This window comes from Amblyraja radiata, chromosome 25, assembly GCF_010909765.2.
Source record: "Amblyraja radiata isolate CabotCenter1 chromosome 25, sAmbRad1.1.pri, whole genome shotgun sequence".
NCBI classification, from domain to species: domain Eukaryota; kingdom Metazoa; phylum Chordata; class Chondrichthyes; order Rajiformes; family Rajidae; genus Amblyraja; species Amblyraja radiata.
The window spans coordinates 24,440,274-24,454,670 of record NC_045980.1 but is presented as its reverse complement, the minus strand read 5'-3'; the positions used below and the strand labels follow the sequence as shown (position 1 = coordinate 24,454,670).

At 43.3% G+C, this 14,397-nt stretch overlaps 2 protein-coding genes across 5 annotated transcripts in view; one reads left to right on the top strand and one right to left on the bottom strand.

The window, feature by feature from the left end:
- Positions 1-3,179, bottom strand: part of dgcr2 (DiGeorge syndrome critical region gene 2) — a 31,502-nt gene extending 28,323 nt beyond the window's left edge. For 2 of the 3 annotated variants that reach the window (XR_004415715.1, XM_033043504.1), the window contains exon 1: positions 2,957-3,178. Coding sequence is in view for 2 of the 3 variants with exons in the window: in XM_033043504.1 (XP_032899395.1) it covers positions 2,957-3,026 (70 nt within the window). In the remaining variant the exon portion in view is untranslated. Of the gene's footprint in view, positions 1-2,956 lie in introns of all 3 variants that reach the window. The other variant, XM_033043505.1, reaches the window with a different exon arrangement.
- A 10,759-nt stretch (positions 3,180-13,938) lies between these two features.
- Positions 13,939-14,397, top strand: part of ess2 (ess-2 splicing factor homolog) — a 43,558-nt gene continuing 43,099 nt past the window's right edge. For both annotated transcript variants that reach the window (XR_004415714.1, XM_033043503.1), the window contains exon 1: positions 13,939-14,167. Coding sequence is in view for 1 of the 2 variants with exons in the window: in XM_033043503.1 (XP_032899394.1) it covers positions 14,006-14,167 (162 nt within the window). In the remaining variant the exon portion in view is untranslated. The remainder of the gene's footprint in view (positions 14,168-14,397) is intronic.

Genomic DNA, 14,397 nt, shown 5'->3' with positions numbered 1-14,397 from the left:
ATTAAGCAGTACAATCCCACCCATTGCCTCAACACCATCCACATGTTCATCGTAGAGAATTGCATCACTTTGCAGCCCTCAAAGGGAATTTCACCTCATTCCCTTCTTAAATGTAATCCCGAACTTGAGAATGCCCCTCTTGTTCAAGATTCCATCACCAGGAGAAACATCTTCACGGCTTTAAAGAATCATACATTTTGATTAAAAAATCTGATTACTCTCACTTCTAGGCAGCACAGACCCAATTTACTCAATCTTTCTTCAGATGTCAACATTTTAATTCCAGGAATCAATCTAGTAAATATTTTCCCCTCTTTTGTACTTATCCCTCACATGTGTCAACTGTGTTTCTTGTGCATGGCCACCCAGATCTGCTCAAACATCAGCACATGTTAAACTTGAACTTGATAATCAATGTTCAATTAATAGCAAAAATTCTATATTATTTATAATTTACTTCCAATCCCCCTCCAAACAGATTTTAATTCAATTTTCTGAGCCATGGTTATTTCTCCCAACTCTCCCAAAATCACTATCAGAGATACTTAATTCTTGCTTTTCCTTCGAAAGGAGCTTGAATGATTGTTTTCAGCTTTGGCCAGTATATAATCACATATGCCTAATGGCTATTAGAACATTTCCATTCATCTCCATTTATAACATCAATTAATTTATCTCGTCAATGAGTTGAGCATTCAGAGTCTTTAAGTCTTGCAAAATGTTTCCCTAATTTTGTATCTATTTGCCACTGCACTTTTACCATTGTTATAGAGTCATTGTAATACAACTCAGAAACATGCCGTTTGGCCCAACACGTCCATGTCAGCCAAGATGCCTTAATGAGCTGGTCCCAATGCCTGCATTTGGCTCATATCCTTCTAAACTTTCCTATCCATGAAGCCATCCACATCTCTTAAAAGCAATTGTATCAATTATTGAATTTCATACAATTTCATTACATAAACTCATCACGCCGTATGAAAATCATGCCCCTCGGGTTCTCTTTAAATGTTTCCATTGTCACTTAAAAATATTCCTTCTAATTTTAGACTCACTTAGACGAGGGGAGGGGGGGGGGACTGACAATCCAAGTTATCTATGCTTCTCATGATTCTATATACCTCTCTAATGTAACCCTTCAACATTCTTCGCTCCAAGGAATGGTCCTAGCCTATCCTATCTCTCCTAATATCTAAAACCCAATGCAGGTCATATCCCTGTGAATCTTTTCTCCACCCTCTCCAGCTTCAATCATATCCTTCCTATAGTTTAACAATCCAAACATCACACAATATTCCAGATCCAGTCTCATCATCATCATCTAGAACTGTAACATAATGTTTCAACTCTTGTTCTCTATGCCCCATCCGAACAGGACAAGCTTATCCACCTTCAAGCTTAGCCACATTCAAGGCACTATGACTTGTACCCTTGGGTCTCTGCTCCACAATACTCTCAGGGTGCTGTAATTTACTGTGCAAGTCTAGTCCTGGTTTAGCAATGTCTAGGATATTGGCCTTTCTCAGCATCATAAAGATTTTAGTATAGCGTCAGTGAAGGAAAAAGTGCAAGGTTTGGAGCAGACTGGCTAAGTATAACTGAAAAGGGGTCATGCCCCGAAACATCACCCATTCCTTCTCTCCAGAGATGCTGCCTATCTCGCTGAGTTACTCCAGCATTTTGTGTCTATCTTAAGTATAACGTGGAGACAGATTTCAGTGTTCCTTCTTTTTTTTTTACTTCAGCTTGAGATAAAGATTCCATTAGCCTTTGAAATTAAGTGCAATTCCACATTGTTTGCTATTTATAGAAAATTATAATTCTTGCATTTAAAATGGATGACAACTCTTTCCATACATTAAACACAATCTACTATGGTTTTGTCCACTCATACTACCTGTATCCCGGATACCTTTGCTTCTACAAATTTATTTATGAATGCAATGTCGACAGTACTTTCCAAATCAAGAATCAGCGGTAATAGATTTATGAGAGGAAAGATTTTTAATATGAACCTGAAGGGGCAACTTTTTCCACACAGAAGGTGGTGGGTATATGGAACAAACTCTCCGGAGTCATTGTTGCAGGTACTATAACAACATTTGAATGTCATTTGGACAGCTACATAGATAGAAGAGGTTTAAAGGGATATGGGCCAAACGCGGGCAGATGGGGAATCTTGGCCGGTATGGGAAAGTTGGGCCGAAGAGCCCGTTTCAAATGCTTTATTACTCTGTGCCTGCCCTTCTTTGCTCGGTGTAATCTGAAATCCGAGATAAAGAACACTGTTTTCCTTAATTCGTCACTTAGAAGACACGGTATCAAAAAATATTCCAATCAGCCATCATTTGTCACATCCTGACAATCGGGAAACATTCTATTTATCCTTAATCTGTGCCCGCTGCAACCCAGTCAATGTTACATTCTGTGCACTTTTATTTGCACTAATGGTTGCGGCATCGACTACGATTTACTAGATCAGAGGGCAGAATAGGCACCCGTTTATCTGGAAAAATATATATGCGTGAATTCAAGGGTCAGGTGGGTTTTCTGAAGTCAGTGTTGTTAATCTAATGCCGAGGTGAGGGACGGGACAATCCTTGGCGACATGCTGCACTGCATCTTTTAAAGGGTCGGCGGGGAGTCTGGTTGTACCGATCTCTGGTCCGTTCCTAAAGGGAGCGAAACGGTTTGTTGGGGTAGCGCACTATCTTTGGCTCCGTACTGTTCCCACGGTGCTGCCGTGAATACATAATCTTCCCCCCCGCCCCTTGGTATAACCAATAATGCCAGTGCAACGGGCCCGATGTAACCAACACTTCCAGCGACAGTGATGCGGCCTCTCTGGCGGGGAATAAACACTCAGCGTCCCCCACGGAGTGAAGGGCCAAGCCCCACCTCGCCCCTCCCCCCTTACCCCGTACCCGCCCGGCCTACCGTCCCCGCCCCCCATTACCTGGCCGCTCTGGCTTCGCCGCCACCGCGATCAGCAACAACAGCAGAGGGATGTTAGGTTTGGCCCACATTTATCCGCCAGGCATCCTCCAGCCGGCTGCAGCAGCTCCAGCCCCGCCACACGCACCAGCTCTCCGCTCAGGCTTTGAGAAACACATAAGATGGCGACGACGCCGCGCCGAGAATCCCGGGAGCGAGTGGAGCAGTTGTTCAGGGGGCGGAGCCTGTGATGGGGGCTTGAGCGCGGCCCGGAGGCGGAGCCTGTGATGGGGGCATGTTCGCGGGCCGGGGGCGGAACCTGTGACGGGGACACGAGCGCGGCCCGGGGGCGGAGCCTGTGATGGGGGCATGAGCGCGGACCGGGGGCGGAGCCTGTGATGGGGGCATGAGCGCGGACCGGGGGCGGAGCCTGTGATGGGGGCATGAGCGCGGACCGGGGGCGGAGCCTGTGATGGGGGCATGAGCGCGGACCGGGGGCGGAGCCTGTGATGGGGGCATGAGCGCGGACCGGGGGCGGAGCCTGTGATGGGGGCATGAGCGCGGACCGGGGGCGGAGCCTGTGATGGGGGCATGAGCGCGGACCGGGGGCGGAGCCTGTGATGGGGGCATGTTCGCGGGGCGGGACAGGTCTCATCAGGGGCGGGGTCTCGCTTGTGATGGGGGCATGAGCTCGGATGAGGGGAGGGGCCTCCGTCCGGGCGTGGCCACGGAACGATGGCGGATTGGTCCGGAGTCGACAGCGGGCGGAGTCTGTGCCTGGAAGTTCCCGAATGAGGAAAGAGATTCATTTTTGCACTTGGCAGATATGGATAGTCCTTCGCTCCATAGATGCTGCCTCACCCGCTGAGTTTCTCCAGCATTTGTGTTTACCTTTGTTGTTAAGATCATGTGTAGAAAAGAACTGCGAAACCGAAGATAGACACAAAAAGCTGGAGTAAGTCAGCGGGTCAGACAGCATCTCTGGAGAAAAGGAATGGGTGACGTTTCGGGTCGAAACTCTTCTTCACACCGTCTCGACCCAAATCATCACCCATTCCTTTTCTCCAGAAATGCTGTCTGACCCGCTGAGTCACTCCAGCTTTTTGTGTCTATCTTCGTTGTTAAGATCCTCATCTATTGCCCATTCTTGATTGCTCTCCGTACTGATCGAGTTACCTGCAGTTACATGTGAACTCGACTGGACGAGGTAGGATAAAGGACAGCGGTGAACTAGAAGTGGGGATCACCCCACTGACGTTGACTCTAATTAATAACTCGCACTTCGACTACATTTACTAGTGATGGTGCAGCGCTCTCTTGACAATGTTGATTATGTCTCCCGTACTGCCTCATATCCTGTGCTGCAGCAGATGAATGTAAGCATCCCATATGTCTTTGTCACCATCTTATTTACCTGTATTGCCAATTTCAGGGATCCATAGACTATCTCAAGGTCTTTAGTTTAGTTTAGAGATATAGTATGGAAACAGGCCCTTTGACCCATTGGAGTCCACACTGGCCCTCGATCACCCATTGAAACTACTGTAGTTTTATGTTTTCCCACTTTCTCATTCACTCCCATCAGGGCAAATTTCCTGATGAAGTCATACGGCACAGAAACAGGGTCTTTGGCCCAATTCTTCCATGCTAAAAATAATTGTAATAATTATTATGACAAGATAATAATCTTGTTTCATTTGCTTGCATTTGGAACATGTCTCTCTAAATATTTTGATGCATGAACCTGTCCAAATAATCCTTTAAATGTTATTACTGCACCTGCCTCAACAACTTCCTCTGGCAGCTTGTTCCATACTACCCTCAGTGTGAAAAACTTGCCCCTCACATTCTTATTAAATCTTTCCTCTCTGATCTTAAACCTATGCCCTCGAGTTCTTGATTTCTAGCCTACCCAGACTCAGTCCCTTGAGTCATGGCAACATCCTCATAATATCTGCACTCTTTCCAGCATAATGGTATCTTTCCTGCAGCAGAGTAACCAAAATTGAACACAATATTCCAAGTGTGTCCTCACCAACATGTTATACAACTGCAACATAACATCCCAACTACTATACTCACTGACCGATGTAGGTCAGCATGCCAACATACATTTTCACCACCCTGTCTACCTATGATGTCACTGCCAGGGAACCATGTACTTGTACTCCCAGTTCCCTCTGTTCTACAAAAATGGGCAGGTTGATGCTTGCATCAATTGAGATAGGTGGTGATAGTAGTAATAATAATAATAATAATAATAATAATAAACTTTATTACGGACTCAAGGTCCAGACAAGGGGCAACATTACATTAAAAATGCATTGCATATCAAATATCATAAATATATATAAAATCATGGTATATCACATAAAAACATCATAATTTATATTTAACAAAAACCCACAATACTTAAGTTAAAAATCCAGATTAAAAGATGATCAATGTCCTACAACGAGACAACGATACCAGTGTCTCCACAACTGGGATTCGTAGCGTGTAGTGCTAACCCTTATGTTTGTCAAGGCCACAATAAGCACATTTTTAGAGTCATTTATCCTGCAAATGAATTTATACATGTGGTGTCTTAGGATAGCTTCTAAAGTACTGACTCCTGCAGCCACAAACATATTACTGGCACTACACCATCTAGGTTGCCTTAGCAGTGTTCTCATGGCATCGTTATATGCCACCTTTAGTCTCTGCATACTTGTCTTTAAATAGTTCGACCACAGGTGCGCAGTGTAGAGGGGTGTGCAGTATGCTCTAAATAGCGACATCTTCACCACATCTGCACACGCACCAAATTTACGCAAGAGGATATTTGCCTGTACATACAGCATGCGTCGTTGCCTATAAATATCCTCATTATCTGTCATTTGTTCTGTAATAATATGCCCTAGATATTTTATCTTATTACAGACACTAAGATTGTTGTCAGACAATTTAAAAACAGGATATTTTAGGCATTTATCCTCTTTGGTTCTACAGACCATAACAGCACTCTTACTAGCATTATATTTAATGTCATGTTCCACACCATACACGGAACATATAGTAAGGAGCTGCTGGAGACCAGCGCTAGATGGACTAAAGACCACAAGATCATCTGCATACATAATATGGTTCACTAAAATATTACCAATCACGCACCCAGTGTTACAGGCTTTCAATTGTTTAGACAGATCATCAATATATAGATTAAAAAGGACAGGGGACAAAATTCCCCCTTGTCTAACACCATTGCTAACCCCAAATGGGGCTGAGACCCTATTGCCCCATTTTATTTGCATAGTCTGGTGGGCATACCAGTAGGCCAGAATTCTAACAATGTATTCAGGCACCCCTCTTTGACTCATTTTACCAAACAGCTTTCTGTGATTAACACGGTCAAAGGCTTTGGAAGCATCAATAAAGCACATAAGGATTGAAGAGTTTTTGCCTCTATATTTGTTTACAATCTCCTTTAGGGCATATATGCATAAGTCAGTGCCATGTTTAGCTTTAAAGCCAAACTGGTTATCTGTGGAGTTAACAAACTCATTTATTCTATCCAGCAGAACTCTTTCTAAGACTTTTGACAATATGCTGGCTAAAGCTATGGGCCTGTAATTATTTAGGCTGCCTACTTTACCAGCTTTGTCCTTAATGACCAGCACTAACAGGACAGACAACATTGAGTCTGGTAACAAGCTATGAATCATAGAGCCAGTAAAACAAATAGCTAGGAGAGGAGCTATCCTCATACTCGCATACTTAAGATGTTCAGCAGAGATATGATCCAAGCCACTTGCTTTGTTGTTGGACAGCTTGTTCATGGCATGATACACCTCATGTGACATAATCACCATCGAGTCATTACTCTCAATATTTTCCACCCTATACAAGTCACCTTGGACACAGTTGAATAAAGTGCTATAATGTTGTCGCCATAACTCCGCGATATTAGCTGTTCCGGAGATTCCATCTACAGTACATGGTAGAGATGTTTTGCAACTGCTAAGAGCTCTCACTTCCTTCCAAAAATATGTAGCATTGTTACTTAGCAGCTTCTTAGCCATGGAATCAGCCCTCATAGCTTGCTCATTTTTACAGATGAAGCGAACAGCATACTTATACCTTGCATTAGTGAGCTTCTTGTGCTCAAACACAGGCCCCTGTCTGGGTCTACTTGCCATAGCCCATGATTTGGTGGCTTCACAGGCTTCAGTATGATACTCAGCTACATACTTATTCCAGCCAGGTCTGATGTTATGTGTCTTATTTTTATGCTTGCAGTAGGGCTTACTGCCTACATATAAGGCGCTTACTATATCATTATACATGGAGCAGATATCTCTCCTATGCTTCATATCTTTACAATTAACATTGCTACATATTATTGCATCTTTAGGTAGATGAATATTTCTTAAGGATTTATCTGTATGGGCATAGTAGGCTAGGATGTCTTCCTTTGTAAGCACTGACCAGTCCAGTTTTTCTGTATTAAAACTGTAAAGTATAGTGAATCCTAATTAAGTAAAATTGATGACAACTCCAAAACAAATTATTGATATTGATGAGTGGTGCTGGGGGAGATTAGAACAGTAATCTCTAATCCCATTACTTCAGTCTTTTTCAGGCATGCACCGGAAAATCAGTCAAAGTTATTCTTCGGAGTGTGTGTTTGACAGATCTCAGCCACATGAAGACTGCACTTTTGCCTTTATCCTAAGTTTGTACGGTTACGCACTTATACTTTGCTTTGATCCAATCATTTAAAATCTAGTTTGAAGCACTCGCTTGTTTGGCTATCGGAGAAAGTTTATTTTGAATGTATGGTTCTTTTTCAAATGAATCAACTTGTAATACAAAGTACATGCTTTATAGTACACACTTAGTTTCAAGTGAATAGTAATACTGTATTGCCTAAAATATTTTATCTCAATATAAAATGTTATTTTGATAAAGGCACACAAATCTCTTCATGCAATACATCTTATAACCATTGCCAGAAATTCTACCACAAAGCTTACTCTCAATGTACAATGTTGTTTTCATCAAATAAATCAATTTGTGATATGAACATTTGTAAGCTTCTTCCTTTGAACAAAATAATATGGCATATCTGTTAAAAAGCCTTATCTCAATATAAGATCTTGCTTTGATTAAGCCAATTAAAATCTCATAGGAAGCACCATCCCTTTGGCATGGATTAATCATCATCTTCCATCACTGGGAAAGTTTATTCTCAATATATAAATGAGTTTCCAACAAACAAATCAATTGGTGCAAAGAGAAAAAGAGAAGCAGTGTTACCTTTCTAGATTGAAAGTTCCTGACCTGAGAGTGCCCAGCATTTTGTGCTTTTATTTTTAATCAATTTGTGACACATGGTCTGTGAGCCATTTCCTTGTGAGTAAAGAGTAGTACAACAATGGTTAAAATGGCTTCCTTTAATGCAAAATGTGGCTTTGATCAGGTCGTTCTAAATTTGGGTATCTGGTTTTATAAAAAGGAAACCATATTTGACAAATATATTAGTCTTACTCATGTAACCAGCAGTAAGAGATAGGAGGTGTAGGAAGGAACTGCAAGATGCTGGTTTACACCAAAGACAGACACAAAATGCTGGAGTAACTCAGTGGGACAGGCAGCATCTCTGGAGAGAACGAATGGGCGCAGTTTTGGGTCAAGACCCTTCTCCAGTCTGAAGAATGGTCTCGACCAGAAATGTCACCCATAAGATATAGGAGACAGGTAGATGTGTGTTTGGATTTACAGAAAGGAATAAGTTACCCCACAAGATGAGACAGCTGCATTTGAAAACAGAGCACCAATAAATAAGTTCTTTTCCATACTCAAGGGTGCCCCAGGATCAGTCCAGAGATCACAACGTTTCACAATCCAAATTAATGACATAAGTAATAGGCCAAATGTATTGTAGCTGTATTTTCTGACACTATGATGATAGTTGGGTAAATGAGTTATGAGGAGAATGTAAAGAACCTGCAAAATTAGTGGATTGATGAAGCAAATAGGCAAAGATTTGTCAAATGGAGAAAAATGTCATGTATTCATTTTGGCAGGAAGAACAGGAACAAAATGTTGTATAAAAGGAGAGAAACTGCAGGATGGTACAGAGCTGGAGGATCTGGCTCTGCTCTTGCATGATATACAGAAAGTTACCATCCAGCGACACCATGTAAACTGGAAGGTTAATGAATGTGGGTGTTTATTTGGGAATCTGGAGTTTGTTCACAGCATTTATTGACTATCCCCAAATGCCTTCTTAAGTACTGCAGTCCTTCCAATGAAGGTGCTGTTATAGGGAGGAAGTTTGAGAACACACAAATGAGAACACTCAACCAAAAGTTGCCAATGTATTCCCCAATGAGAATGGTATGGGACTTGGAGGAAATCTGCTGCATTATCATGTACCCTAAAACAGCATATTGTTTCACAATACCAGAGCCCCAGATTGAATCCTGACTGCAGCTGCAGTCTGTGAAGAATTTGTACATTTTCTATGTGACTGTGTGGGTTTCCTCCTACATCCCAAAGATGTGCGACCGGTTAATTAATTAATAGATTAAGTTGCCACAAATGTGTGGATGACTGGGAGAATCTGAGGGAATGTTGATGAGAACATTTTTGGTCTCCTAATCTGAGGAAGGACATTCTTGCCATAGAGGGAGTACAGAGAAGGTTCACCAGACTGATTCCTGGGATGTCAGGACTTTCATATGAAGAAAGACTGGATAGACTTGGTTTGTACTCGCTAGAATTTAGAAGATTGAGGGGGGATCTTATAGAAACTTACAAAATTCTTAAGGGGTTGGACAGGCTAGATGCAGGAAGATTGTTCCCGATGTTGGGGAAGTCCAGAACAACGGGTCACAGTTTAAGGATAAGGGGGAAATCTTTTAGGACCGAGGTGAGGAAAATATTTTTCACACAGAGAGTGGTGAATCTCTGGAATTCTCTGCCACAGAAGGTAGTTGAGGCCAGTTCATTGGCTATATTTAAGAGGGAGTTAGATGTGGCCCTTGTGGCTAAAGGGATCAGGGGGTATGGAGAGAAGGCAGGTACAGGATACTGAGTTGGATGATCAGCCATGATCATATTGAATGGCGGTGCAGGCTCGAAGGGCCGAATGGCCTACTCCTGCACCTATTTTCTATGTTTCTAACATGGGGAGAATTAAAAAAAAAATTAAGGTGATCATTTTGTGGAGTACCTGTGCTCTGCCCGCAATGGCATCTTGAGCTTCCAGTTGCATGTCAACTCAACTCTCCTCCCCACACCTGTCCCTACTTGGCCTTCTCCATTGCCATAGAGGCCAAATGCTAACTGTTAGAACATCTTGCGTTCCACTTAGATAGCTTACAACCCAATAATGCAAATATTTAATTTTCCAATTTCAGATAGCCCACATCCCCGTGTTTTCCACACACACTCACCTATCCACCCAGTCTGAAAAAGGGTCTCAACCCGAAACGTCGCCTATTTCCTGCGCTCCATAATGCTGCCTCACCCGCTGAGTTTCTCCAGCATCTTTGTCTACCTTTGATTTTCCAGCATCTGCAGTTCCTTCTTAACACCTAGTTTGTTTGTTCCTTTGTTCACCTCACTTCTCCCATCTCTTCCTGACCTACTTCCACTTAACACCTACGTCTCTATCCCACTCCTATTGCTGCTATATATGGAAATATTTCTTCATGCCTCAGTCTTGATGCAAGGCCACAACCCAAAATGTTGATTTATCGCTTTTACCTCTGCAGATACTGCTTGACTCACTGAGTTCATGCCTTCTGTTGTTTATAGTCATAATTCAGTTACATTTAGCAGAGGTGTAGAAAAGGTAAAGAACCCAGGGAGAAGAAACCCTGGTGGATAGGTATGTAGGTAGGGGAAGATAGGATGGTGGTGGGATCCCAATATGGATGGCAGAAACACAAAGGAAAGTAGTGGGGTGAAAGGTGAGGACCAGGTTAATTATCGCAATTCTGCCTGGGGAGGGGGTTGAGAGCAAACATGTGGGAAATGGAGGAAATGGATATGTGAGCTCAATCAACTATGGCAGGGCAGATTTCATATTTCATGAAGGAGGAAGGCACTACAGAAATCATAGTGGGAAGCTTCATGTTAAGGGCATGAGTCAGAGAAACTGAGGAAAGGGGGTGGAGTTCTTGCAGGAGACCTAGTTTGAGGAGGGGCAGTGGGGTAACATTAAGTGAGAAAAGAAGAAAAAAAATGACTGCCAATTAGGGACACACTGCCCGAAAGGATGGCATTTAAAAAGCATTTGAATTCAAGGGCCATGAACTCCAGGGATGTGGACCAAGAGCTGAAATTATGCTAGACCATTTTTTGAACATTGCAGATAGGCTTGCCTGCCAGACGAGGAGAGATTAGTTAGATTAAATTTCTATTCTCTGAATTTTAGCAGAATGAGGTGGCCTCACTGAGACACACAAAATACTCACCATGTGGATGCTTCTCCTGGCTGTAGAGTTCAGACATCGGGATAGTCCCAAATGAGGAGTAGGCCGTTTTGGAACAAAAAAAGACGAATGTGACAGATCTTTGCAATTCCTTGCACAAGTGGGCCGTGAATGTTTATTCATTTAATGGTTTCAAAACATAGCTTCAGTGATACAGACTAATACCAATCTTGGGTGTTGTCCTTGTGGAGTTTGCATGTTCCAACAGTGACCAAATGGATTTGCTCTTGCACCCGCAAGACATACTAATAGGGTGATTTCACGAAAGGTCACTGGAGCGTAAATCCCCACTCACGTGACCGAAAATTTTAACTGGGGGACAAGCGTCACTTCCGGTACATGTTAGTGAATGGGAAAACACGCACTTTCACACCCGTTAAAAACATCGAAAACGGCCAGATTTTGAGCTGCAATTAACGGAGCCAGTCGGGGTGACCGTGAGGAACAGCTACCTAAATTTACAGTCCAAAAAAAAGATAGAAACTAAGGTACATACAAGAGGGAGCTGAAGGTGTAAATACAGCGGAAGTGCTAGCGGACTTTTTTTTTGGAGCTTTAAAGATCCAAAATATCGGGAATTATCGCGTTTGCTCGCTGCATTTCATCAAAAGTGGCATTATTGACTTTTTATCTTTATTCATTTGTTAGATGAAAAGTATTAAAAGTTAGAAACCCGTCAGTAAAATTGCAAAATCGCCCATGGTTCTCGGGTGGGTTTTAACATGCAAAATGAAAACGCTTCTGAAGCTACATTTACCATTTAAATAATCGTAAGCTTGCATCTCAGTAAAATTGATTTCCAAACGCATTGAGAGTTTACGATTATTTAAATGGTAAATGGAGCTTCAGAAGCGTGTTAAACGGGTTTCTAACTTTTAATACTTTTCATCTAACAAATGAATAAAGATAAAAAGTCAATAATGCCACTTTTGATGAAATGCAGCGAGCAAACGCGATAATTCCCGATATTTTGGATCTTTAAATCTCCAAGAAAAAAGTCCGCTAGCACTTCCGCCTTTTTTACACCTTCAGCTCGCTCTTGTATTTACCTTAGTTTCTACCTTTTTTTTGGACTGTAAATTTAGGTAGCTGTTCCTCACGATCACCCCGACTGGCTCCGTTAATTGCAGCTCAAAACCTGGCCGTTTTCGATGTTTTTAACGGGTGTGAAAGTGCGTGTTTTCCCATTCACTAACATGTACCGGAAGTGACGGTTGTCCCCCAGTTAAAATTTTCGGTCACGTGAGTGGGGATTTACGCTCCAGTGACCTTTCGTGAAATCACCCTATAAGCTAATTAGCAATACAGACTATTCCTTAGCATTGTTACGTGACAAAAAGAAGCAAATGGAATTGATGAGCATGTTAGAGAGAATAAGTTATCGGGGGGGGGGAAAGAGGGGAGATGGTATGGAGTTTTTTTGGGAGATAGTATGGAATCGATGGGCCAAATAACCACCCTGTGTTGTGATGAGTATGTTGTTACATTTCTGGTTATGTAGGAATCAACGACAATGAGAACAGTCCACAAACTGAGGCAAACCAGATAAAAGGACCTAAATGGCCTTCTCCATTTTATTTTATTTTTGACGACATTGAAACGGGTCCTTTAGCTAGCCCACAGGATCTGCGCCATCGATCACCCGTTACACTGGCTCCATTTTATCCCAGTTTCGCAACCTCCCTTTACACGTTACTGTACGATTTTACTGACATTAATTAACTTACAAGCCCTTTCTTGAGTTCAGGTCACGAAATCGGGTCACATATTTTCTTAAGAATGAAGATTTTACACGAGGAAGGATCACGTTTCCAACTCACAGCGATTATTTACCACTAAACTAGCAGTACCTATTTTCATGCATTCTCAATGCAGGGCAAAGCTTCAGCCCCCACTATATAACCATATAACAATTACAGCACGGAAACAGGCCATCTCGGGCCTTCTAGTCCGTGCCGAACACTTATTCTCCCCTAGTCCCATCTACCTGCACTCAGACCATAACCCTCCATTCCTTTCCCGTCCATATAACTATCCAATTTATTTTTAAATGATAAAATCGAACCTGCCTCCACTGGAAGCTCATTCCACACAGCTACCACTCTCTGAGTAAAGAAGTTCCCCCTAAACTTCTGTCCCTTAATTCTCAAGTCATGTCCTCTTGTTTGAATCTTCCCTACTCTCAGTGGGAAAAGTTAATCCACGTCAACTCTGTCTATCCCTCTCATCATTTTAAAGACCTCTATCAAGTCCCCCCTTAACCTTCTGCGCTCCAAAGAATAAAGACCGAACTTGTTCCAGACAGGGATGGCGAGTTACTTGCTGCGGGGTTTGCCTGTGTAACCGGTGCATGATGCTAATCCCACTCCTTCCCTGTGATTATAATCTCCGCCCGTTCCCTAGCAACCAAATATATTAGCTCCTCTGGGATCTTTGGTCTCGGGGTCATTTCGACCTCTGACCCGGCCGAGGGGGGCGCTGGGATACTGGAGGACTCCTCCCGGGAGGCTGCGCAGCCGCAGTGCGAGCGGCTCCTGGCGGTGTGTGGCGGAGGGAGACCGTGGGGGGGGAGCGTTGACGCTGCGATGGGGACGGAGGAGAAGAAGAAGCAGCCGCCGCCGCAGAGCGGCAACATCAGCAACAGCGATAACGAGAGCCGAGCGCTGGCCAGTGTCAGCTCAGACAGCCCGGGGCAGGGTTGTGGACGGGGCAAGAAACGGATCCTGGACGAGGAATCGTACATCGAGGTAGGTGACAAAAGTCACAGGCCGAACCAACCCCTCGCCCCTGGGGTCGGGATTCTCTACCATAACCCGCTGCCACTCCTCCACATCGGACCCCACCTTTACTCCTTCCTTCCTTCTCTCCCTTCACGCCCTTGTCCCCAACACCAATAGCCTCCCACCACTTTCCCCCTCGCCCGTCTCCTTTATCCATCCGTCTGACTGCCCTGCCCTCTCCTCCCAATTGTGGTGTT